Genomic DNA, 27271 nt, shown 5'->3' on the forward strand with positions numbered 1-27271 from the left:
AATGAACTTGGCATGAGTCTTGCTGTGCACAGCTCCTTCTGTGATATACTAGTTAGTTTTGTTTCATTCATCTAAAAAGTCCTTATGACTGAAATTTTGCTCATCAGATGTTCCAAGATAACAGTGGAAAATAATGTCACAAAATAAGTGGAAAGTATGTTAAGGTGGACACTGTATCCCAGGACACGATGTTTCTGTCCTCTTTCAGTAAAATATTAAAAAATGATTAATAATAAAAAATACCTAAAACAATCAGTAGTTCAGTATGGGTTATAATGCCCCTCTTAAATCCAAACATTTAAAGATCCCATGAGATGATGGACTTTTGTTGCTTTTAACCTGTTGATACGCAATCGACTGCACACGGTAGTGACATCACTCTTCTTTCATTTAATATATAATTTACCATCTATAAATGTAATTAATGTTAACATTATACATCTTTTCAAAGGTCTAAGGGTTCAACATTGATATCCGATCTCTGTTTCACGATAGCAATGCTCCAGAAACAGCAATTTAGTTATTTGAACCAGGAGAACAAATGAAAATATGCAATATCAAAACGGGGCTTCATACCTTTATTATGATATCGCGATCGCCAGATGAATCCAGTTCAACACACTTGAGTCAACTGTCCATGACAAGCGTTCATTGAAAAACATCCAATAGCACATTTTGTCCATAAAAGTGATAAATCTGAGAAATATTGATATATTCTCCATTGTTTACATGAGATCACGCCTGAAAGAATTACCCTTCGTCGTTGTTCTTCAACACACTGTGCAATCTGAGCAGCATTCATGTTGTAAAACTGTATATGATCTTATATATTAGAGTCTCATAAACAAAACGAGCCCGTCTCAAAAATCTATTTTTAAAAATGCAGCGTTGTTTTATTCATAATAGCCAGCAATGGTTAAAACTGAAATGAGTGTTGTAAATGTAAAGATACATTGTTTGAAAAAAATTAATTTGAGCATTTTTCTTAATATTTCCATCTGCTTTGAGTTGGTTCATCTAAACTTCGAAAAGTAAAACTATTATAATGTTTAGAAACGACATAAAACTTCACAAATCGAAAACATATTTGCCAAACTGGGCTTTATATCCACAAGATGGAAAACTAAGCTGGAGTTAACATGACACTTCTAACACCTCTATTCCACCTAGACCACGTCATCACAACAACCTCTCACCTCAACTCTATTTCCTCTAGAGCCAAGCTTAAGACGTCACAGTCACATTGTCCATTTATACTACAAAGAGGACACTAGAGCCACTTTAAGTACTAGGAAGACAAGGAATAGTACAAATATTAAATGATAGCAAAAATTGAACAGTCAGAGCTGTGCTGCAGCAGGACATACATTAGAACATGGACCATGTCATGTCCCAATCTTCTCCCCCCCCACTCTCCCCAAAATTTCCAGTACTCCTATATAGTTGAACCCTTGACAAATGACTATAGTAACCACAGTTTCCAAAAAAAAAACCCATAGTAAATATAATTGATAAAACTTTACAATGAGGTTCTATTTGTTAACATTAGCAAATGCATTCGGTATTATGAACTAACAATGAACAATTTCGTTTTATATTTATTAATCTTGGTTCATGTTAATAATAAATCCTTCATGTTTAGGCTTGTCATATAATATCAAGCGACTCAAAAAATGTAGCAAGATAAGCTACCAACTACTCAACAGAAAAATGTGTTAAGCTAAAAGCTACACTTCAGAGAAAATAACAAGTTACTCTACAAGCTACACGCCATTTTATGTAACTTCATTTTCTTCAACCAGATGCACAGTCAAGAAAAGCCATGGTGCAGTATAGTATAGTACAACACAGTATAAAAGTATCACTATTTTTCATATTTATACCACTACCTCTACAAACCCATTTAAACATAGTTTCCTTTGCACACTCCTGTACAAAAACTCTGTGTACATATACTATTCAACTTATCTTGTAATTCTGTGTCTTGCTGTTGTATTTCTGTATGTACTGGAAGCTTCTGACATGGTATGAGACATAGATATGAGCTGAGTGCAGGGCTGGGCTGGTAATCTGGCATACCGGCCATTTTCCCGGTGGGCAGATGCAATTTGTCAGTGGCGGATTGGCCATCAGGAGAACCGAGCGGGCCAAATGAGCCGCTGTGTTATGAAGAACGGACCACAAAACGACGTTGCGATATGCAGAAAATGACAGCGAACAATCCCCCCCGTAGAGAACCAGTTGTTCACTCCGAATTTGGAGATTACACCATAATAGCCAACACCCGAAATGGTGCACTAGAGAGTGTTGGGGTGATTTCGGCCACATGCAAACTACAAGTTTCGGGAGTGAATACCGCATTTAAATACAAGAGTGAATACCCTACATTTGAATTCCATGCGTGTAAGGAACACAGGAGTTACTCCTATAGATGCAATGATTGACAAGTGATAACTATAGCAATGAGTCAGCATCTCGCACCTATGAACAAGAAACTAAAATGCCACCAATTTAACCCATTTTGTGTTTTCAAGAGATCCACCAAAGACTATCCACCCGGCAAAGTTTAATCCGCTGTCGTAGACCGAATTGCCATGTTTTTGTTTATGCACATCTAAGTGGCTATCGTTAAACAGAGCGCAAGCTTGTCACTTGGTGTTTGTGTATGCAGCGTGCCTATGTGCAGATAGAAGACACATTTCATGAAGTTGTATTGTACCTCATTTAACATGATATACCCTCTGATATTCATGTTTTTGTTTAAATGGGCAGCTACCCTTATCTGTCACAATCTGCATTAAAGTGCATTGTTTGAATTTCGTGGTAAGTTAAATAATCTGAAAGCTGTTTCCACAAAATCTACATCTACCTCAAATGATGGAGCGCATCGCATTCGCACATGTTGTTGTAACTGGTGCCATCTTGTGCTTGCAATCTGTGTTGTGTGTGATAATGAGACCAGATGCTGGTTTACAAACTCAAACTTGTCTTATTTATTGACCGTTGTGGATCTGTTTGGATATATAAAAGGATGGGATTCAATTAATGGATTGTCCCATAAATCATTCCTCTCAGTCTCTAGTTTAGTGCAGACTGAGAGCAGGTACTTTAAAGCAATAGACCTTATTCATAGAAGTGTTATATTTGATTTTTGACATGAATAAAATGTGAGAGATAATTTATAGTCTCTTCGATGACACGCACCGTATAAAGCTCTCAACCACATCTCATTTTCCACAACTTGTGTTTTCTGGAGGTTTTTGTCAACTGAAATTTCTTGTAAAGATGCTTTTTCAGTGTTCTGATAGCGGAGCAATCCAAAAACACCTAAACCCTCCTAGGCTGTTGATTAAAGGTCGACACCTTTGCTTTTCTGTCATTTTTGATCGAAAACAGTGCTGTTTTTTATTTATATATATATATATATATATATATATATATATATATAAGAAAGTAAAACATTTCTTCTTCCCTGAAGTAATAACATTATGCATTTATGGCATTTTTAGGGTAGGCTTATTTACCTGTACATTTCTCAATCACATGGTTCATCTGCATAAGCCAATATGCAAATTTGTTCACTTCAGTAAAATCCTACACTTCTACAAGTTGAGGCATGATGAAAATATGAGAACGCTTCATATAATGGGGGCAGATAGCTGACATCTGGTGGAAAAAAGAACAGTTACATGTTTTCAATCATGCCATAACAATAATAACCAGTAGATGGCGGCAGAGACTGTGTGGTCTGATCGCCTGTTATCACTTCTTTTTTGATGTAGATTAGATTATCACAAGTTATGTGTTTTGGAGATATATTTAGATAAATATTTGAATTATTGTATTAAAGTTATTATCTACAATTTTTTTTTTTTTTTTTTAAAATTATTATTTTTGCAAAATGTCTGTTTTTGCAGTAATGTGACACTTCTGTCTGCTTGCTGTCAAACCTGACCACAGTGATGTAAAGAGATGACATAGAAAAAGCATTTTGTTACCAATAATTATTTTTTACAGTAAATATAAAAATTCACTTAATAAATTTGTTTGTTTTTTTTGTTTCCATAAAAAAAAAAAAACAATTGTTTTGATGCAGTGTTTTGTCTGGAAGGTGAGGCTCCCACACCCAAACATATACATTGGGCTCTGACTCGGACTCAGTATTTTCTTCTTTGATCTGTGCCTGTGTGTTCTGGCTGCATTAGTCTCACCCATTCATTTCTGTGTGTGTGTACAGTTGTGTATGCATGTTCTGCATTGTGGGTCTATTATGGTCTCACCCTGTGTGTGTGTGTGTGTGTGTGTGTGTGTGTGTGTGTGTGTGTGTGTGCGTGCTGTGGATGATTTATTGATTTTATTTTACATATTTCAAAATGTGTTGTGTTCTAGTCTCACCAGTGTGTGTTTTCCACCCTGGATGTTTTATAATCCCATATCTTCATTTCTGTATGTGTGTGTGTGTGTGTGTGTGTGTGTGTGTGTGTATGTATGTATGTACATACACACACATATATATATATATATTACACTGTGAATTAGGCCTGTGAAGTCTAATTAGGATAACTAATAATGATATTAATACATGAATTACTGTGTACAAATAAAATTATGTACAACACTTTTATTAGACTCTTTTTAGGAAATCTCACAGTATGGTGACATTTACATTCATATGATTTTTATAAAAAAAAAATACAAATAAATTGTTTTTATAATGGTAAAACTGTATATGCTATACACAGTCTGGATGCAATTTGGAACAAAAGACAACTATGTTTGTGTTCTCTGTGATAGACAGTTCTTATGTATCCAATACACTTTAAACTTAAAATACTATTGTTTATTTTTAGTTCATGTTAGTCTATAGTACAGTAACTAATGTTAATATATACAGTACTTAAACTTCAGTTTTACATTAACATGTACAACACGTATTAATCTTGGTTAAAATGATTGTTCATTGTTATTAATTTTGTTATTGAAAAAAAGCCCCCATATAAAAATAAACAGTGCAGGATCGATCATATTTTATCATCATCATCATTTATTTTGATTGGGTTAAGTTTGTGCTGTGTGTCATTTGCGGTGGGCCACAATAGCATTATTTTGTCTTGGCTAGTTTCAAATACAGACAATGTGACATGCACATTGGTAGGCGTGATTGTAATGACACTCCCAAGAGATCCACAAAGAGATCAAACGGCACACTCCTTACTGCAATGATGTCATAAGCCCTTCCTTTTCTTTACATTCCTCGAGTATCTCGATGTTGGTCCGTCACATGCCTGTGGCACAGCATTCTCAAAGCTTTCCAGTTCAAATGAGTGCAAACATTTAGCTTTTGATGGATCAGAGATAATATGGTTAACTGTAACATTTTAAATGAACATTGCAGTTTGTTGGTTTTGTGCGGCTGTTTGTTTGGAATGAATGTGGTTTATTAAAAATAAAAACCTTTTTTCATTGCTTCTACAGACTCACTCCGAAAATTGGATTTCCCTGGAGTGAAATAAGAAACATCTCCTTCAGTGATAAGAAGTTTGTCATCAAGCCTATTGATAAAAAAGCTCCAGTAAGTGACACTATGATTATAATTCACGATGTGACCACACAGTCCTTCCTGAAACTGAAAAACTGCTTTAACAAGAATTACACTGGTCTTTTTCTGGCCTAATATACAGATATTTTGTCATTCAGCTTGTTAACAATGTTACAGCTTTTCTTTCTGAAACCTATTCGCACCAAATATCTTCTAAATGTGACCCACTTAAAGGAGCATTCCCTTTAAGTGGGTTAAGAGGGATCAGACACAGACGCTTCTTTTGCGAGACTTGTCAGAGTTGTGATATACTTGTTTGTTTATTTTGCGATAATGACCGTCTGACTGCTCATTATCTCACTTATTACAGGACTGCTTGACAAATAAATGAATAAATGGACATGATATGAGCTGAAATGATTTTATTAGCTTACTTGTAGAGATTGCAGAGTGATATGAGAGAGCACATCACATAACTACGAAAGATCACCCGCAATACCCGGATGACCAGTCAAATATAAGTGTGTGCCTGGATGTCACAATTTAGAAATATTATACAGCTGAATGCCGTGATTTAAGCAGTCCGAATGGAGTATTTCAGAGAGCTGTGTAGTAATAAAATCATTTTTAAAATCTGGAAATTCATTAGTCAAAAGGTGTGGGAACCCTGTCAAAAAAAACCTTGGTTTGAGAAGATGGTACGGTGCTTTCTGGGGATGTGTAGGTCTTTATTTTTGCAAGCAGACAGTGAATTAGTCTGAAGACTGATTTGACCATAAACACAGACATGGCTTTTGTGCCAGTGCTGTTTTAGCTGATAAACGCTAGCAGTCAGTCACCTCTGACAGGCAGACTTTCATAGAGACTTATCTCTTGAGTGTCAGAGCCTATCTTTGTTTATGGCTGCTCGGAACAATTGCCTTCTGTATTTTTAACATGCAAGACATTTAGCACAAGGATTGCGGACCAAAAAATGGCTTGAGTACTGATCTGATGGGGTCATGCAAATAAAAAATAATGCAACTATCCATATAATCATGCATATTTAAGATTGCACAAAATTTTTTTAAAAATGGTTTATGCTAATATTAATACCTTTTAACAAAATTGGATAACATTTGGTACTGTGTGTGTGTATACAGTATACTGTACACACACACGGACTGCTTTATTAGAAACACTATGGTCCTAATAAAGTGCCCGACATGGTCTTCTGCTGTTGTAGCCCATCCACCTCAAGTTTTGACATGTTGTGCATTCTGAGATGCTATTCTGCTCACTACAATTGTACAGAGTGGTTATCTGAGTTACCGCAGCCTTTCTACCGATTCCACCCAGTCCAATCATTCTCCATTGACCTCTGTGGTATTGGCATCATTCGGAGGAAATTCTAGAGACTGTAATTCTAGGAATGAATATTCCAGGAGATCAGCAGTTACAGAAATACTCAAACCAGCACGTCTGGCACCATCAACATTCCACGATCAAAATCACTGAGATCACATTTTTTACCCATTCTGATGGTTGATGTGAACATTAACTGAAGCTCCTGACCCGTATCTGAATGACGTTATGCATTACACTGCTGCCACATGATTGGCTGATTAGATAATCGCATGAAAACGCAGGTGTACAGGTGTTTCTTATAAACCTGACAATTTTTTGTTGTGCTCTGTGTGTGTGTGTGTGTGTGTGTGTGTGTGTGTGTGTGTATAATATATATATATATATATATACATACACACACTCACCTAAAGGATTATTAGGAACACCTGTTCAATTTCTCATTAATGCAATTATCTAATCAACCAATCACATGGCAGTTGCTTCAATGCATTTAGGGGTGTGGTCCTGGTCAAGACAATCTCCTGAACTCCAAACTGAATGTCAGAATGGGAAAGAAAGGTGATTTAAGCAATTTTGAGCGTGGCATGGTTGTTGGTGCCAGACGGGCCGGTCTGAGTATTTCACAATCTGCTCAGTTACTGGGATTTTCACGCACAACCATTTCTAGTGTTTACAAAGAATGGTGTGAAAAGGAAAAACATCCAGTATGTGGCAGTCCTGTGGGCTGAAAATGCCTTGTTGATGCTAGAGGTCAGAGGAGAATGGGCCGACTGATTCAAGCTGATAGAAGAGCAACTTTGCCTGAAATAACCACTCGTTACAACCGAGGTATGCAGCAAAGCATTTGTGAAGCCACAACACGCACAACCTTGAGGCAGATGGGCAACAACAGCAGAAGACCCCACCGGGTACCACTCATCTCCACTACAAATAGGAAAAAGAGGCTACAATTTGCAAGAGCTCACCAAAATTGGACAGTTGAAGACTGGAAAAATGTTGCCTGGTCTGATGAGTCTCGATTTCTGTTGAGACATTCAGATGGTCGAGTCAGAATTTGGTGTAAACAGAATGAGAACATGGATCCATCATGCCTTGTTACCACTGTGCAGGCTGGTGGTGGTGGTGTAATGGTGTGGGGGATGTTTTCTTGGCACACTTTAGGCCCCTTAGTGCCAATTGGGCATCGTTTAAATGCCACAGCCTACCTGAGCATTGTTTCTGACCATGTCCATCCCTTTATGGCCACCATGTACCCATCCTCTGATGGCTACTTCCAGCAGGATAATGCACCATGTCACAAAGCTCGAATCATTTCAAATTGGTTTCTTGAACATGACAATGAGTTTACTGTACTAAAATGGCCCCCACAGTCACCAGATCTCAACCCAATAGAGCATCTTTGGGATGTGGTGGAACGGGAGCTTTATGCCCTGGATGTGCATCCCACAAATCTCCATCAACTGCAAGATGCTATCCTATCAATATGGGCCAACATTTCTAAAGAATGCTTTCAGCACCTTGTTGAATCAATGCCACGTAGAATTAAGGCAGTTCTGAAGGCGAAAGGGGGTCAAACACAGTATTAGTGTGGTGTTCCTAATAATCCTTTAGGTGAGTGTGTGTGTGTGTGTGTATATATATATATATATATATCTCATACACACACAATACATGTAAGGATGTGTATATAGGTCATAATGCACATATTGATTCTGTGTTTCTCATCTCTTTTGAACCCTGCAGGATTTTGTGTTCTACGCTGCCCGTTTGCGCATAAATAAACGTATCCTACAGCTGTGCATGGGGAACCATGAGCTGTACATGCGCCGCAGGAAGCCGGACACCATCGAGGTGCAACAGATGAAAGCCCAGGCTCGAGAGGAGAAACAGCAGAAACAGTTGGAGAGGTGAGTCACCATGGCGATGTGAGCAGTGATGTCATCTCAGTAAGGGTTTTTTTGCACAGAAATAAAAAAAAAATATATGTTATCTTCAAATAAAAATTAAATAAAATACAAATAATGCGCAAGATTTTATCATATAATTATGGCTTTCTATTAACATGTTAATTAATTATATAACAAATAATGCGTTAAAAAAATGTATGCACAGACATACACATTCACACTCTCGCCTACGGCCAATTTTAAAGTTTCCATTTAATTTAACCTGCATGTTTTTGGACTGTGGGGAAACACGGGGAGAACATGCAAACTCCACACTGAAAGGCCCAGGGTGAGCCGGGACTCGAACCGGGGACCTTCTTGCTGTGAGGCGATAGTGTTCAATAAGATGCAAATAAACAATACATTGGATTCTAAAGCCACTTTTTGTATATATATATTATTTGTATTTATTTAAATATAATTATATATTGATTTATTGTTATTTGAGAGGCTTTTGTAGCATATATTTGTACATGCAATTAAATGTGCTTAATTTGAGCAATTATTTGGCACAATTAATTATATATATATATATATATAGCCCTATGTATATAATGCAATAAATGCTTTGCTAGAATACATTTGAATTAATTGCCAATTCTGTGTTTGAGCTGATACAGGGTTTTCTTAAATATGTAGCATTTTTGTCACTTTCAGTGACATGTTTACCCCAAACCCTGGTTTATTTCTGACCCTTGATTGGATAACATCATACTGAATGTTCATATGGAAATGTGGGCGGTCGTGATTTCATGTCATGGTTGTGATGTCACACAGTTTCAATAAATATTGTGGGAAGAGAGAGTTTTGCATCGTGAATATTCGAGTATATCTACGTAATATAATAAACACATTTCAAAAGAGCAAGAAAACTCCTGCTTCCCATAATATGACCACATTTAAGAGGTCAAAATGAAATGGTCTGCCTTGGCAGGTCAGTCAGAGAAATGTCTTGTGTGTATTAATGGGTTTAAAGCGGTGTCCTGAGCCAAAATCACAGTCTGTCTCTTTGCTTGTGTGTTATCTGCAGAGCTCAGCTGGAGAATGAGAAGAAGAGACGAGAGACCATAGAGAGAGAGAAAGAGCAGATGGAGAAAGAGAAACAGGATCTCATGATGAAACTCTACCAGTTTGAGGAGAAGACCAAAAAAGCAGAGAAAGGTAAGACGCCGGCACCCAGAGTGAATGTTCAGTTTGCGTGTTCTTTTGAGTAATTAAACATTAAAAATCATATCTGGGTTTGAAAAATGATTCTAATTCAAAGTAATTGCATTTTGCAGAGTACAATATTGATTTTTGATTGTTCTGTTTAAATGTTCTGCAAATCTAAAAGGTTTTATTTGGAATATTTATAAAAACAAATGTAGAGACTATGTTTAATAAAAGTTACAAATTTTTTTTATTATGATTAAAAAGCTAACAATTACAATAATGACGACAACAACGATTTTGTTTGTTTCCATATGGAAAATGTGAATCATATTCGGAGGTGTCAAGCTGTCAGCAGTAACAGTCGCTTTGGTCTTTTCAGTTTGTCACCAATTTGCTTGTTGTTCTACAAAGCGGGGACATTATTCTGCATCACGAGTGTGCTTGGACTGACAATGCTGTTTACTGACAATACAAGCACAAGCTGGTATCATAGTGCACCTGTTACTGTCTCTGTTATTGACAAATGCTTCTTTTGTACTTACCTCAATGTTGCCCAGTTCGAGATTAGATAATAAGACAACAACAAAAAAGGATTTCTGAAAAGCAGATGAGCCACATTCAATCAAACATAAAATATAATTGGAAATTTGTGTTCACAAAATATTCTTTCTTTATTTATTTGGGAAATGAGAAGAGTTTGTTTTTTCTCTGCAAAACAATAAATAATAATATCTTAAACCAACTTAAGATAGTTTGTTGGTCTTGGCTGGTTTAACTTGGTCTCCTAGCTTGGCAAAACCAGTGCTCACTTGTTTTAGATGTCAATCTTCCACCCTGACCAAATTAAAAGGGCTCAAAACACCTTTAACACTAAGCTCGGATAACCCGTGAGGAAAAACAAATCATAGTCAGAATATTAATAACTACAGTCTTGACTAACACAAAATGGGTTGCATGTAGGCAATATGACCAATTATATGTCTTTGGCAGTTATGTTGGTGTTTCTTATATGCTGCCTTTTCTCTTATAACTTCACAAGTTATAAATGGAACATCAAATATCATTACTTCGAGGAGGTGATAATCTTTTGAACGAGCCCACACACACACACAAGGTAATCGGGTGTATAAATCATTAGATAATCCACACAAAGCACAATGTTACATATGGCCACCAGTAGTTGCCACCAAGTAAATGACAGAAACTCAATGATGCAGATTAATAGTCAAAAAGCACTCCTTTTGTTAAATCTCATTATTAAGATCATGTACTATACATACTGTACCATTAGTCACTGTTGTGTTTGCATGTGTAATTAGTTTTTATGAACAATTATTACGTTTTATTTGTTTGGAGATGTTTTTGGACACATTTTGTAAAGCTATAACTTTTGATTGCGTTGTCGTTTCTTCACATAAAACATATACAGATACAGTTGACATAATTGGGAATAAGACAAAAGCAGAGCCACCTTCTTTACACCCAGAGATTTATAATGTCAAATAAGAAAAATAAGGACATTTTGGGGTACATTTTATTTAATTCAGCAGTTTCATATGCTGAGAGTCTGTTCCTTCCATCGTCTTAACGGGTCAATTTTGACCCATATTGGAAGGAACCTGTTGCAACCCTTTACCTTCAGACGTCCTGGATGTTATACAGCTTTGAATAGTTTTTTATTTATCTATTAATCGAATTTGACCTAAAAAAATTTCAAATGATCTTAAATGTAGCCCCATACTGTTCTCTAGCTTCCCTACCTGCTTCACTGGGTATTGCATCTTTCCCATAAATTGCATAATTTCTTTCCAAACTGGGTTTGTGCGCACACTTTTTTTACAGTTTTGAACAGGTAATATGTTGCACAGGTTCCCCATGCAAAGCTGTAGGATACGTTTATTTGCATGTTTATATATGATGGGGTACAATGGGGCTAAAGGCCCACCAATGGTAAAAGACCTATTGGACGTTCTTTCCTCCGAAATCAGATGGCAGAAAAAACCATTACGGCACCTTCCTAAACCCCTGTAACACTGCAACAACTTGTTTGACATTAGTGGGAAAGAATGGATTTGTTGCAATGGACATGCAAAGTGAGCCCATTTAGACTAATGGAAAAGACAATAGAGATTCATTTATGAAAAAGGCATGTACTAAAATGTAAACTGTTCATATTCTACAAGCACAATAAATCATAAATTGTAATATAGTTCAGATATTATAAAATGCCTAAAAGTGATGTTTAAATAATGTAAATCGAGACCTCCTTGCCAAGTTTAGAGACGTTGTACACAAATCAAAACTGTGATTTTGAACAGTTTTCAATACGGGTCAAAAATGGCCCAAAGGACAAAAGGAGGGGTGCAGTTCTTTAAGACAATAGGAGGGTTAAACCATCCAACTGACCAGCCTGTCCCAGCTGGGAGAATACTTAAAACAAGCCAACCATTTTTGGGTGGTTTAAGATATTTTTTAAAGGTGTTCTGGGTTAAATAATGCTCGTGAATTATAAGGACATTACGTATGACCATACATGCTAAGTCCATGAGTCCATCAGCCATCTCGGACCCCACACAGTGCAGCAAAACCTTTTAAATGTCTTTACAAAAGCCCCATTACGACATGACATAACTTCCTCCATTTTTGTCAACGTAGAGCAGAGTAATTACAGGGACCGTAACTGCCTTGATCACCCCATCTAGGTTTAAACTATCAAACTTTTCATTAACATCTTCCCAGTAGAGTGATAGCTGTCAAGGAGGACCAACTCTATATCACTGACAGGGGTTTTAAAATGAAATGGTCAACAGCCACAAGTGAATGTGGTGTTTGGGTGTTCACATGCTCTTGGCTACACAGTATTGTGTATAAGAAATCTTGATGGTTGCACTTTCAATAAAATGTGGACCTTTGTATTAGACCTGCAGGTGCAGATGCAGAGGGCCATGCAGTTAGAGCATGAGCGGAAACTGGCAGAGGAGGCGGCCAACAGATTGGAGTTAGAGAGGCAGGCCGCCCTGCTCGCAAAAGAGGAACTGGCCCGACATGCTCAGGATCAGCTGAAGGGCCAAGAACAGCTGGTGAGAACCCTGCGCTACTTCTCAGAACAATTACTTGTATGTGAAGAGATTTTTCCAACTGACAATCCTCCCCATCCATCTGTCTCAGGCCGCAGAGCTGGCAGAACATACTGCTCGGATTGCACTCCTGGAAGAGGCCAAAAGACGCAAGGAGGAGGAGGCTGTGGCATGGCAGCAGAGAGTAAGAGCATTTACACAAAAATGAAATTAAATATCTGAATAGATGTTTAGCATATCAGAATAGACTGTGCTGAATATTGGCCAATACAGTGGCCCCAAAAAGCATTTGGACACTTCAGCCATGCTTTAAAATGTATGAATGTTTTTTAAGACATAAAATATCAAGCCAGCTGGCATTTGTTTGAAAGAAATTTCAAACATTTCACATTTTCTGCTTTGACACCTGCGTGAACTAGAGTAGGGATGGACGATATGGTATGGTCTCACGGTTCAGTTCCATGGTAGAGATGAGGTTTTTTTTTATGGCCACCGTATGTCCATATGTGTGACACATTCAAGAGTTCTTCAATACTTGGTAGATTCATGTTTGAATGCATTTCTCCAGGCGCAGGTAGCCCAGGATGACCTGGCGAAAACCCGCGAGGAGCTTTACACTGCAGTTTCAACTACACCTCTCCCTCCACCACCACCTGCCTATGACCACTATATGAATGAGTATGAAGATGGGGGGGAGAGCGCCAGTAGCTACAGTGCAGACCTGCAAAGTGAAGGAATTGATGACCACCGCTACGAAGAGCAGCGAATCACTGAGGCAGAGAAGAACGAACGAGTGCAGAAACAGCTGATGGTAAGAGAGACTTTCATATACTCATCACCTCACATACTTTCTTTGTTCTTGGAAAACTATTGCGTTCAACCAGTCATTACTCTCTGATTTTATGGTTGGGGGGCCTAGATCAGGGTTAATCATTCCTACACCTACAGACCCAGCTTCCTGCAGTGTTTCTAGTTAACTCCATTCAAACACACCAGAACCAATTCATTAAGGTCTATGGACAGGAATAATACAGTACAATCAGGTGTGTTGGAGAAGGATTGGAATTAAGCCTGGCCTAGAACAACATTAATATCTACCAATCATTCCCCTTTGATATTAAGGGTTGGTTAAAATTAGGGGTTAGGTTTAGGGTCTGGGATAGGCCTAATGCTATAATTGGTTGAATGTTGTTTCAGGAGCAAGAAAGAATGTTAATTCAGGAAAGTGTTCTAATTTGGTTCATCACTTTTCATAATATAATTACTGTGATTTCGCCAACATATCCTTGTTGGGCTTGGGACATTCTTATCAAACAATAATAGGACTCTGATCTAAGGGATAGGGTTAGGTAAGGGTAAGGGTTAAGGCAGTTGTTTTATGGGAATAATGTTCCAGGACAAACTGAAGACTTGGATCCAGAAACAGGTCATACTAGGCAAAATCTTAGACACACTAACAAGATCAAAAAAGAAGCATTATTGTATTTACAACATTTGCATTTTTTCCTTTCACAGGCTCTGACTTCAGAGTTGGCTCATGCTCGTGACGACACCAAGAAGACTCAGAACGACCTGCTGCATACAGAGAACATGCGTGCCGGCCGAGACAAATATAAAACTCTCCGGCAGATCCGCCAGGGTAACACGAAGCAGAGAATTGACGAGTTTGAGGCCTTGTAAAATATTCAGAGCAGGAAATGAGACTTTGGGAGGAAAGGAAGCAATGAGTCTTAAAGCCCTTGTCTGTTTTTTTTTTTTTCTCTCCCTACGTCTGAGTGGTCAGTGCAAGAGCCACAACCTGTGTACAACACGCACACTTTACAAATGCAACAGCTGTGATTAGATTGGAGTTCAACGCACAAAAACGAAATGATTAAAAACTAATAATAATTCTCAAGGATCCTTGTCACTAAATGAAATTTACATACAATGCTGTACATCGGATTTCCCAAACACACGTCACTGACTTTTTTACAGGCGAAGCAGAAATGAATATTTTTTTGCCATGAAAATATGAACCTCCATATTTCAACACGTGCCAACAATGCACCCCATTTTGTTATTTACGTGATTGTTTGAAATTCGGAAATCTGACCTAATTATAGTTTAAACCAGTTATGGGTTGAAAAAAAAAGGGTTGATTTGGGAAATAAAAAATACATATACATTTTGTCTTGTTAATATTCCACTCAGCGCAGGGCTTGGCAGTATGATCTTAAAACTTTTATGTATTGTCCTATATTAAACCTTTCATTCATGTTGAATATGACTTTTGCCAGAAAACTTATTAGTGTTTATTTATTGTCTTTGGGTTATTTAAGAAGGTTTTTGGGAAGATGTACTTTTTTCTTTACTAATGACTGTGCAGAATCAATTGTTTCTTGATTCTGTACTGACACAAATGATTGAATTCACTTTCTAAAATCTTGGAAATTTCTTTAAATTAGGTATTTGAAAAGATTCATATGTAAGTTATACATTTTTATGTACATATATATGGATATATTATGATGGATGTTAAATCATTAGATTCCCTACATTAGATAAAAAAAGATTTTTTTATATGATTTATTCATGACGTTTAACTAGTTACTAAATGTTTTGATTGGCATCACATTGGGATGAAGTAAGATATGTTTTCAGAAACTGTAACAGCCTTTTATAATCTCAGTAAGGATCTGTATCACTTTAAGTGCTATGTTTTCAGCACTGAGTAGAGAACTTACAAGCACTCTTTCTGTTAATTAGAAATAGTCCTTAAAATAGCACCAATCAAGTAGTTTTAAGATGCGTTTATTCTACTGGTGGGACCAAATCTGCTGATGGGCCCAAATGTAAAATATATTCAACATAGACATTTAGCATTTTGAGTTTGGCATACAAATAGTCAAATATAATGATTTAGTAAATTGTTTCTTTCATGATGCCTGTAACGATGCCATGCCACTTACAGAAAAATTTATTATTTTTGTTGCTAAATCTTTTATGGTTTTTGCCATATGGCACGTTTTACAGAGACTGTAGGTCTTAAATGTATTTGTAACCTCTGGATGATGCTCACTATTACTGACTTTACATCACTGTTAATTCATTAAGTGTAATTATGTCCGATCAAAATCAATTGTTTTACCAACTGTTTTTACATTTATACACTAAAAGATTTTACATCGATTCATTTAGCAGATGTTTTTATCCAAATCAACTTAAAAATGTAGAATACAACAGAAGCTATTCATCATAACGAGGTAGTAAAATAAGAAGTGCTGTAATACAAAGTAGCAAATTGCTCAGAGAAGCACAAGTAGAGTGGAAGGTGAGTTTCTAATTCTTTTTTTTTTTTTTTTTAAGAAGAAAGAGTAATTGGGTCAAGTGCACACAAGAGATGTGTCTTTAGATGTTTATTTAAGGTGGCTAGAGAATCAGCTTCTCGGGTGGAGTTTGGCAGGTTGTTTCACCAGTGAGTAGAAATTTAGAAAACCACTTTTGACATTTTGAAAGGGGTTAGCACCACTTTTAACCCTGGGTTATGAAGCCAAATTGTGGTGCCAAAGGTATACAGTGTGGATTACTAACCCAAAGTATGAAGAGTTTAAAATACTTGCGTCAACCCAGGGTGTGTATATACATATACTTATTTATATATGTATATTCACACACACTTTGTTTTTTTTTTAAGATTTACACATTTTATTTTCATAAAATTACATAAATATTATTAATTTAATGTTGTTAAAGTCAAACAATCAATACAATTTGATGGAATTCTATGAAATTAAAAAGTGTAAATCTAAAAAATAGGATTATATATATATATATATATATATATATATAAAAAAGAAAAGAGTTGCTATTATAAAACCCCAAGTATCACGAAGGGTCACAATTTCTGGATTTATTTATTTTCTCATAAGAAAAGCTGTTTATTATATTACAAATAAAGATTTATGATGAACAGATCTGGGTGAATCTTTGTTAATTTTTGAAAATAAAATACATTGTTCATTGAGAGTCTGGACTACAGGCCGTGAGGCACTCAATCCAGTTGGTTTAGGAAAAAGCTGGGCATTATTTTCTGTGAAAGGATATTTTTTGGCTGTTTTAAGTGAGTTTATAAGCACAACCGCAGCTTGCCCGAACCTTTGAGTTGATGGAAAGGATCCACATTATTCAGTTATGAGCTCATGTTTATATTGACGCTTGCATGCAGTGGAAGAACGAAGTCATGCCACACTCCTGGCATCTGCTGGAGCCGTTGCCATGATGATCCTGCCGAAATAGGCAGAGAGGTTGTGAGTGACATCATACAGGCCATATTCTTTCAACCAGTTTGCCCCAAAAATAGGTGTTTCTGGTGAGACAGATTATTTTTAGAAAAGTCTACTGTGCATTAGTGCACAATATTACAATACTGTGCATTATAGAAGCTAAATTCAAAGACAACTTTAAATATTTATATTTAATATATTTAATTATATAAAATAATATTTGTATTTAACATACAGTACTGTGCAATAGTCTTGGGCACATAAGATGTTACACAAAAACATTTGTCTTAAGATGGATATTTTATACATATCTTCAGCTTTAGTGTGTAAACACAAAATGTACATTTTAGACTCCCAAACATTGCTTTTCTCAAATAGAAGAACAGAGCATTTCTAATTGACACTATCTGTCAGGTGGTTCTGTGAATGTACTGTATAGAGCTCACCTCCTCCCAGCTGTGCTGATCTCACCAAGCAATCAGTGGGACTCGAGCTGTTTTTCTCCCATAGATTGAGCATCAGTGTGGCCTGCCAGAGTTCCTGATGCGTGAATCTGCTGAAGTTCATCTGGAGGGTACTGGCCGCCGCCTTCAGCGCTTGAGTCCTCTGCACTAGCTCTCTGTCTCCAGGAAGGCACAGGATCCTGGCAAGCCAATACCCCAATTAATACAACTGACTTCCATTAATGTGCCATTTAGCTGAATTCAGTGGCGGATTTAGCATGGGCGGGTGGGGTGATGAATGGGGGGTTCGCCCAGGGAGCCATAGAAGCCAGAACCACCATTGTAGCCAATAGTTTATTCAGATTATTATTAAAAGCAATTAAGGTATGAAGTAAACCATGAAGCCATGGACACAAACCCTATATCAATGGTTCTCAAATGGTTTTGCTTCAAAACCCAGATATTACAGTGGCGACCCAACACGGTACCAAACATAACCGTATTTAATGTAGTCTGGGTTATATTGTCTTTTACCCTGCATAGTTTTGTTCATGGATTTCGAGGATGAGGGCATGCATATTGGAATCAGTTTAATCTGGATAGTTTCTACCCACGCAAAATCTATTCCTACTCTATCATTGAGATTATGGGGCTTAATTGAGAGATTAATGCAATGTTATCAATTGGGCTGGGCAATAACATTATCAGAATAAAGAGAGATGTCTTCGATCAAACTTTTGAGTAGTTTTCTATATATAGTTATATTTATATATTTTCTATATTTCTATGTTTTCAATCTAGAACAGGGGTGTTCATTACATCACTCACATAGCAAGAGCACCACTGGTTGGTTCATCTAGATGAAATATAAAAGATTGACATTTTATTTCCTGTTAGAAAAATTGTGAACTCAAAATTCTCTTATCATTTACTCACCCTCATGCCATCTGTCTATGACTTACTTTCTTCAGAACAAAAATGAAGATTTTTAGAAGAATATTTCAGCTCTGTTGGTCCATTCATTGTAAGTGAAGGGGTGACAAAAATTGGACGCTCCAAAGCACATAAAAGCAGCATAAAAGCAATACAACTCCAGTTGTTTAATCCATGACTTCAGAATTAATATGACAGATGTGGGTGAGAAACAGATCAATATCTAAATCCATTTCTGCTAGAAATTCTTCTCTCTGCCCAGCAGGTGGCAATATGCATGAAGAATGTGAATCACCAAAAGCACAAGAAGAAAGTGAAAGTTAAAGTAGGGTGGAGAATTAGTTAAAAAGGAATTAAATATTGATCTGTTTCTCACCACATCTATCATATTGCTTCTGAAGACATGGATTAAACCACTGGAGGCACATGGATTAGATTACCTTTATGCTGATTTATGTGATTTGTGGAGCTTCAATATTTTATCTCCAATTCACTTTCATTGTGAGATATTCTTCAAAAATCTTAATTTGTGTTCTGCAGAGGAAAGAAATTCATACACATCCAGGATGGCATGAGGTTGAGTAAATGAGAGAATTTTCATTTATTTTTAGATTAATTATTCCTTTTTATGCGTGATGTATCCCCTGTACCAAACAACTTTTCCCATGCCTGCTCTACCTCCTCTATTGTGCAGGACATGACGTGCCAAATGATCCTGCTTATTTAGCATTTTTTAGCATTCCTTGCATTGTTTGAACATGTTTTATGTAAAAGAATAACGCTCTGTCGTCATTAAAGGAAATTTAGACCCTGCACATAAACTGATTTTAAATGTAATAGTTTCATACATTATGATTTAAAATGGTGATCAGTGTATTGAAAATAACTTTTTAATCTTTTCATTTCTGTTATCTTGTTTCCCTTTTATTTTTGGGAATCAGATTCAAGTAGTGTTTATCATAGAAAAGAGATTCATTTTAAAAGTTGGCATACAGTGTTCATTATAATGGGGCATAGGTTTTGCAACTCTGTACTCACTACACACTACTCATGAGTAATTTTAAATGAGCTACTCTTTTACTCTTACTTGAATAGTTTTTAGGACAGACACAAGATTTGGAGACGCCAGTACTCAATTTAACTGAGAGAACGAGTTTACTCAATCAATTGTGTAGGGTCAACTTATTTTGGTATTTAGTGTACAATGTTACATTATTTTAGCCAAAATACTGAACAGTTTGATTGAATGTGCAACCTTTGATGTCAACAAGAGATATGGGAAGCATTTTCTAATCTTGCTAACCAAGATTACAGTGTATTGTTAGTTGTTTCTTATTATTTGCATTTCGCATTGTATTTCCCTGCTGGCCAAACAGACCTGCAATCCATTTTTAGGTTGTGACCCACTACTACTAGGCCTATATATCCTTCACATACAGATTCACATCAATTGTTGTGGATTTTAGCTATTTATTTGTGCTACACTAACTCAAACCTTAAATACATACTTTAAAAGTTTTGTACATTTATACAAAGACTAATTTTATCCTTTTATAAAATCATTCACCTTTTGTGGGACACATGGTGTTTTGGAATTATTTCTATTCTTCTGGGGTATTTTTTAACAATTATTAATGTTAGCTAAACCTGCCCACACACAACCTTATATGTGTCTTTCTGGCGATTTCCTGTTCACGTCGTGTGGGGTTCAAAAGTCTTAATGCACTTGTGAAAATGCTTCTATTTTGCATTTTTCTACCTTTTTTTTAAAATTCTTTTTTTTTATTATAATTACAAATTATATTATCAACATAACAATGTCACAATTTTGCTTATTTGATTAGTGACCTAAAAAAAACTGCAGATATTTATACATTTTATGTTTAATTGTTTTAATTGTTTATTTCCAGGTTTAAATCAGATTTTAAATCCCAAATTTGGACTCAATGTGGGATTTGCAATGTACACTCACCCCTCAATGTAGGCTGTTTTTGACATGGAGTGCAGCTTAGGTAGGCCAGTGATGACAACAATGAGCTGTCCATGTGTGCCCAATAAAATATCTGTACAGAGATATATAAAAAGCTTTTTTCATTCCGAAATAATGCATGTTTAATAATCATTCCTGCATAAATACATATGATTTGAATATTTCAGCACTCAATACAAATACTTGTTCATAAGAAGTCAACATCTTTCTCTCATACGGTCATCTACAGTATATCATTCAAAGCTGCCTGTTTTCATGTGATGTTGATAAAAATGGGTTGCTATTTTGGGTTGACTTTAAATGACAGAGAAAGAGTGATTAAAAGAGTATTGCTCTCATACCATCTGTATGTGGGTGAGTCTGTGGTGATTTCTGTGGCAGGAAATTTAATTGTGCTTTGAGTATCAGCTCTTCATTGCCCCCATGTGGATGTTCCTGCTATGAAAGAAGAAAGACGGTCAATCAACTTCAGTAATCTTTTCCTTTACTCTTTTAACATGCATAAAACAATGTATTTTTTCAGAAATCAGCAGAAATTATGATGACGATTTGTGTTGTTCTGTTCCTTGACATATTAATTTAGTTTTGTATTATTCAATTTTTTTATTTTATACATCTCAATGGTATCACACAAATCAACTTGCTCAATACTCAGCAATTAAACATTATCTAAGAGCATATATATATATATATATATATATATATATATATATATATATATATATATATACATTTAACTTAACTTTTTTATTTTTGATATTCTATCCCATAAAAATTGGTTCCCTTATGATTCAGTCACTAAGCTGATGCTACGGGGAGTGTCTTTCTACACTACCTAGTTGACACCTTTCTACAATAATGCCAGTATCGACTATGGTAATGCATGTTTCCATTGATCATGGTTTAAATAATGGGTGGGTTGTATTTGCTTGTTTTGAATATTGGGGGGCTACCCCCCCCCAATCCTCCCAGAAGCTATGCCCCTGTCTATGGTGTTGAAGCCCACTCTTTTAGATGCGAATCTGACCGGTATAAAAAGCAGGTTCGCAAACACCATTCCTCAGAATTTTCTTCCTTCAAGGCACCAATTCGTCTCTCCTCTAGAAGCCTTCTACTACTTCACCATCGAAATATACAAGTCAGCATGCGGGCTCTTCACTGCAACGAGAAGACTCTCCGCTCCCCTGCAGTGTTCCAGCGAACAAAAAACATCCACTATCAGTGTTAAAATTACACATTTACCACAAAGGAATACATGTTAGTAAGAATACATGTAACACTAAACTCTTAAAAAAATAGAAATCCAATGATTTAGCATTTATTTTTGTCAAAGATGTTTGACATGCAGATTTTGGGACACGAGAAAATGACACCGTGCAATAGAAAAGGATTTAATTTTTTTAAAATGTAACTTTTCAGCCCACAGAAGTGTTACATTATTAAAAAGTCTTATTCTTTTTAACATGCCAATCAAAATTGTAATCGGGTGAAATGAAACAATATAAATACCACACAAAATGTCCACAGGATGTGCCTATGTTGCGTGCAGAGATTCACAGTCTCCTTGCAAAAAATTGAATAGAGACTGCCCCAGACTGCGACACACACAACGCGGGATTTACAGCTGTTATTTCCTTGTTCTGGAGAAGGAAATCAAGCTTCAGCACATGCTAGTTCTAAGATGCTTAAATCGCATGCTCGCGATGCACCCATTCAAAATGTTAACGCAAGCGTATCTTATCGCACATCCGTCTTCAGGACTGGTTTGCATCAGTCAATCTGAAGGACGCGTACTTCATGTACCAAATGCACCGCGTTACAGGCGGCTTTTTAGATTCACGTTTGAGGGAACAGCGTATCAATTTAAAGTCCTTCGTTTTAGTATGTCTCTGGCTCCCTGCACATTCATGAAATGTATCGATGCAGTGTTCACCCCATTGAAAATGAATGGAGTGCATGTTTTGAATTACCTCGGCGATTGGTTATCATCAGCCAATCGAACATCGAACACAGAGACTTGCTACTTTTGCCATATGGAAAATCTGGCCTGATGTCAACTGGGCGAAAAGAACACTTTTACCTAGACAGTATATATCCTTTTTAGGAGTTTGCCTCGACTCCACAAACATGCATGCGCACCTCACAAACGAGTGTGTACAGGCCATTGTTCGGTGTCTGCCTCAGTTGAAATTGGAAAAACATTACCGCTGAAGTCATTTCAGAGAATGTTGGGCTTTGTGGCAGCAGCATCCACCGTCATACCGTTAGGACTGTTACACATGAGACCACTCCATTACTGGCTGGGGCGCATGCACATTGTGGTGACTCGCCGCTGTCTGGCTGCTCTAGCACCATGGACAGCACCACCTTCTAAAAACAGGGTGTTATGCTGGGTCAATTTTTCAGAAGGAAAGTGCTGACCACAGATGCATCCAACAAAGGTTGGGGCATGGTGTGTGATGGACGCCTGACTTTCGACACCTGGACAGGTGCTAAAAGGGCATGGCATGTCAACCACCTAGAGCTACTGGCTGTCTTTCTAGCTTTGAGAGCTTTTCATTCCAATATTGTGAATAACCACTTTCTGATTAATTCGGACAACACAACGGTAGTGGCATATATAAGTCACCATGATGCACTGTCCCACGTATTGTCAGTGAAACACAATTATGTATTACGTGTGGCCTTTAAACAGAGCCCAGCAGATGAGGCAGAAATGGCTCCGTTATGAACACCATTTTACAGGCTAGAGCATCGTCCATGAGACGCCTTTATGCAATGAAATGGAATATGTTCACTTATTGGTGCTTTTCAAATGGCAATGACCCAGTCTGCCCCATACCTGAAATTCGTATATATTTCTTTAAGAGCGATTGGATGCTGGGCTCACTCTGTCAATGCTCAAAGTTTATGTGGCTTCTATATCAGCGTATCACGCACCTGAATCAGTCACCTCTATAGGCAAACATGGTTTAATTATAATATTTTTTAAGGGGGCGGTGTGGCTAAATCCCCCTTGCCCGGCTACAGTCCCGACTTGTGACCTAGCTTTGGTCCTAAAAGTGCTCGCTGGACCTCCATTCGAGCCTAAGTTTGACTAAGTTGAATTGCATGTGCTTTCTCTTAAGACCGCATCACTGCTGGCTTGGGCCTCAGTAAAACTGGTCAGTGATTTGCAAGCAAGTCGGTGACTGACAATTCAAGTCTGGAGTTTGGTCTGGGTCTTTCAAAAAACACTGTCAAACCCAGGAAAGGCTATGTGCCAAAGGTTCTAACCACACCCTTCAGAGTGAAGGTTGTTCACTTTCAAGCATTTTACCCTCCATTTAATTAGTATTAGGAACTGCCCTTTTAACAGCATTTGTTATGCCCTTTGCGAGCGCTACACACATATGTTGAGCGCACCCACCAATTCAGACTGTCTGACCAGCTCTTTGTGTGCTATGGAGGATGCACGAAAGTAATGGCCGTCTCCAAGCAGAGACTTTCTCACTGGATCATTGACGAAATCGCCCTGGCTTCGAAGTCGCAGGGTGTGAATTGCCCAATTGGTGTTTAAGTATACTCAACTAGGGGCGTGGCCCCTTCATGGGCATGGTCAAACGGTGTTTCCTGTATATGTTCTGCAGCAGGATGGTCTTCTCAAAACACATTCGCAAGGTTTTACAACCTAGACGTAACGTCTTTCTTATAGCAAGTCATCTTTGTCTAGAGCGCTTGCTATTTCATTGGCCAAACATCTTATGCCCTTCTTTTTAAGTACAGGCTCCCTGACTTTTTATACAAATCCTGCATTCTGACCATTGTAAGTCACTGGCACTTTTATTACAAATAAGCTTTCATCATACTATATTACCATAGTTATCCTCCTGGCTCACCATGAGGGTCATTAACTTGAGGCATACTTATGTCAGTCGCCGTCCCGCGGTACTGCAGCGTCATGTTGCCTCTATGAGAAGGTCATGTCATGTAGTGTGGCGTGATGGGAATCTGTTCCCCATAGCGTCAGCTTGGTGATAGATTGTCAAGTGTACTGAATCATAAGGGAACTTCTAAGTTATGTATATAACCTCGGTTTCCTGAGATGAAGGGAACGAGACATTGCGTAAGCTGGCGCACTACGGACTCAGGTTTTTTTATGTGCGAGCAATGCGCTCTTTGTCCCTCAGTTAGAAGATGCTGAGGAATGTTTTTTGTGCACCTGCTTTTACACTGGTCAGCTTCACGCCTAAAATGTCAGGGCTTAAACACTTAAACAAACACTTAAACAAAGAAAGCAATACTGCCATTATTATAGAAAGGTTTCAACTAGGTTGTGTAGAAGGACACTCACAATAGTGTCAGCTTAGTGACGCAATATCTCGTTCCCTTCATCTCAGGGTACCGAGATTAAACATAACCGAGACATTTCATTTCTACTTAACCTGACATCAAGGACTGGCTGAATGCTGAAGAGTTTGCAATAATAAGGTCAGATCGGTTTGATTGTCTTACCTTTGGACTAAGTTTGCACCAGACAGAGCGTTGAGTTCCTGAGTGCTCCAGACACCAGTCTGCCAGATGGATGAATGTCTCACCCAGAAACACCTTTCTCTTGAGTCCTCTGGTGTGCCACACTGAGGCCTGAACTACACTGCTGACCAGCTGCTCACGAACAACAGCACACTGCAAACACAACACACATACTTTACCTGCATGACAATGAACACTCATCACCTCTATCTATATTTACGCATTTGGCAGATGCTTTTATCCAGAGCGACTTACAGTGCACTTATTACAGGGACAATCCCCCCGGAGCAACCTGGAGTTAAGTGCCTTGCTCAAGGACACAATGGTGGTGGCCGTGGGGTTCGAACCAGCGACCTTCTGATTAAAAGCCCTGTGCTTTATCCACTACGCCACCACCACTATCTGTTCATATACTCTTACCCACCAATTTGTACACTCTTCACTGTACAAATTGTGAGTAAAAAAGAAATTGAATAATTTACAAATCTCATAAACTTATATTTTAATCACAATAGAATATAGATAACATATCAAATGTTTAAAGTGAGACATTTTGAAATGTCATGCCAAATATTGGCTCATTTTGGATTTCATGAGAGCTACACATTCCTAAAAAGTTGGGACAGGTAGCAATAAGAGGCCGGATAAGTTAAATGTACATATAAGGAACAGCTGGAGGACCAATTTGCAACTTATTAGGTCAATTGGCAACATGATTGGGTATAAAAAAAGAGCCTCTCAGAGTGGCAATGTCTCTCAGAAGTCAAGATGGGCAGAGGATCACCAATTCTCCCAATGCTGCGGCGAAAAATAGTGGAGCAATATCAGAAAGGAGTTTCTCAGAGAAAAATTGCAAAGAGTTTGAAGTTATCATCATCTACAGTGCATAATATCATCCAAAGATTCAGAGAACCTGGAACAATCTCTGTGCGTAAGGGTCAAGGCCGGAAAACCATACTGGATGCCTGTGATCATCGGGCCCTTAGACGGCACTGCATCACATACAGGAATGCTACTGTAATGGAAATTACAACATGGGCTCAGGAATACTTCCAGAAAACATTGTCGGTGAACACAATCCACCGTGCCATTCGCCGCTGCCGGCTAAAACTCTATAAGTCAAAAAAGAAGCCATATCTAAACAGGATCCAGAAGCGCAGGCGTTTTCTCTGGGCCAAGGCTAATTTAAAATGGACTGTGGCAAAGTGGAAAACTGTTCTGTGGTCTGACGAATCAAAATTTGAAGTTCTTTTTGGAAAACTGGGACGCCATGTCATCCGGACTAAAGAGGACCAGGACAACCCAAGTTGTTATCAGAGCTCAGTTCAGAAGCCTGCATCTCTGATGGTATGGGGTTGCATGAGTGCGTGTGGCATGGGCAGCTTACACATCTGGAAAGGCACCATCAATGCTGAAAGGTATATCCAAGTCCAAACACAACATATGCTCCCATCCAGACGTCGTCTCTTTCAGGGAAGACCTTGCATTTTCCAACATGACAATGCCAGACCACATACTGCATTCAATTACAATATCATGGCTGCGTAGGAGGAGGATCCGGGTACTGAAATGGCCAGCCTGCAGTCCAGATCTTTCACCCATAAAAAACATTTGGCGCATCATAAAGAGGAAGATGCGACAAAGAAGACCTAAGACAGTTGAGCAACTAGAAGCCTGTATTAGACAAGAATGGGACAACATTCCTATTCCTAAACTTGAGCAACTTGTCTCCTCAGTCCCCAGACGTTTGCAGACTGTTATAAAAAGAAGAGCGGATGCCACACAGTGGTAAACATGGCCTTGTCCCAACGTTTTTTGAGATGTGTTGATGCCATGAAATTTAAAATCAACTTATTTTTCCCTTAAAATGATACATTTTCTCAGTTTAAACATTTGATATGTCATCTATGTGGTATTCTGAATAAAATAGTGAAATTTGAAACTTCCACATCATTGCATTCTGTTTTTACTCACAATTTGTACAGTGTCCCAACTTTTTTGGAATCGGGTTTGTAGTTGGTTTTGAGTTGTAAACTCCATCATCAACAGTGACTTTTGTTTGTTAAT

At 37.6% G+C, this 27271-nt stretch overlaps 2 protein-coding genes across 5 annotated transcripts in view; one reads left to right on the top strand and one right to left on the bottom strand.

Annotated features, from left to right (window-relative positions):
* Positions 1-15325, top strand: part of LOC127621815 (ezrin-like) — a 35741-nt gene extending 20416 nt beyond the window's left edge. For both annotated transcript variants that reach the window (XM_052095557.1, XM_052095558.1), the window contains 7 exons: positions 5476-5572; positions 8630-8793; positions 9863-9993; positions 12904-13064; positions 13153-13245; positions 13630-13872; positions 14577-15325. In XM_052095557.1, the coding sequence (XP_051951517.1) occupies positions 5476-5572; positions 8630-8793; positions 9863-9993; positions 12904-13064; positions 13153-13245; positions 13630-13872; positions 14577-14741 (1054 nt within the window). In that variant the 3' untranslated portion in view covers positions 14742-15325. The remainder of the gene's footprint in view (positions 1-5475; positions 5573-8629; positions 8794-9862; positions 9994-12903; positions 13065-13152; positions 13246-13629; positions 13873-14576) is intronic.
* Positions 15326-16379: 1054 nt separating this feature from the next.
* Positions 16380-27271, bottom strand: part of LOC127621813 (synaptotagmin-like protein 3) — a 33591-nt gene continuing 22699 nt past the window's right edge. For 2 of the 3 annotated variants that reach the window (XM_052095554.1, XM_052095555.1), the window contains 5 exons: positions 25187-25357; positions 21034-21130; positions 20675-20765; positions 17773-17969; positions 16380-17327 (listed from right to left, as the gene is read on the bottom strand). In XM_052095554.1, the coding sequence (XP_051951514.1) occupies positions 17233-17327; positions 17773-17969; positions 20675-20765; positions 21034-21130; positions 25187-25357 (651 nt within the window). In that variant the 3' untranslated portion in view covers positions 16380-17232. The remainder of the gene's footprint in view (positions 17328-17772; positions 17970-20674; positions 20766-21033; positions 21131-25186; positions 25358-27271) is intronic. The other variant, XM_052095556.1, reaches the window with a different exon arrangement.

Source organism: Xyrauchen texanus, chromosome 28, assembly GCF_025860055.1.
Source record: "Xyrauchen texanus isolate HMW12.3.18 chromosome 28, RBS_HiC_50CHRs, whole genome shotgun sequence".
NCBI lineage: Eukaryota > Metazoa > Chordata > Actinopteri > Cypriniformes > Catostomidae > Xyrauchen > Xyrauchen texanus.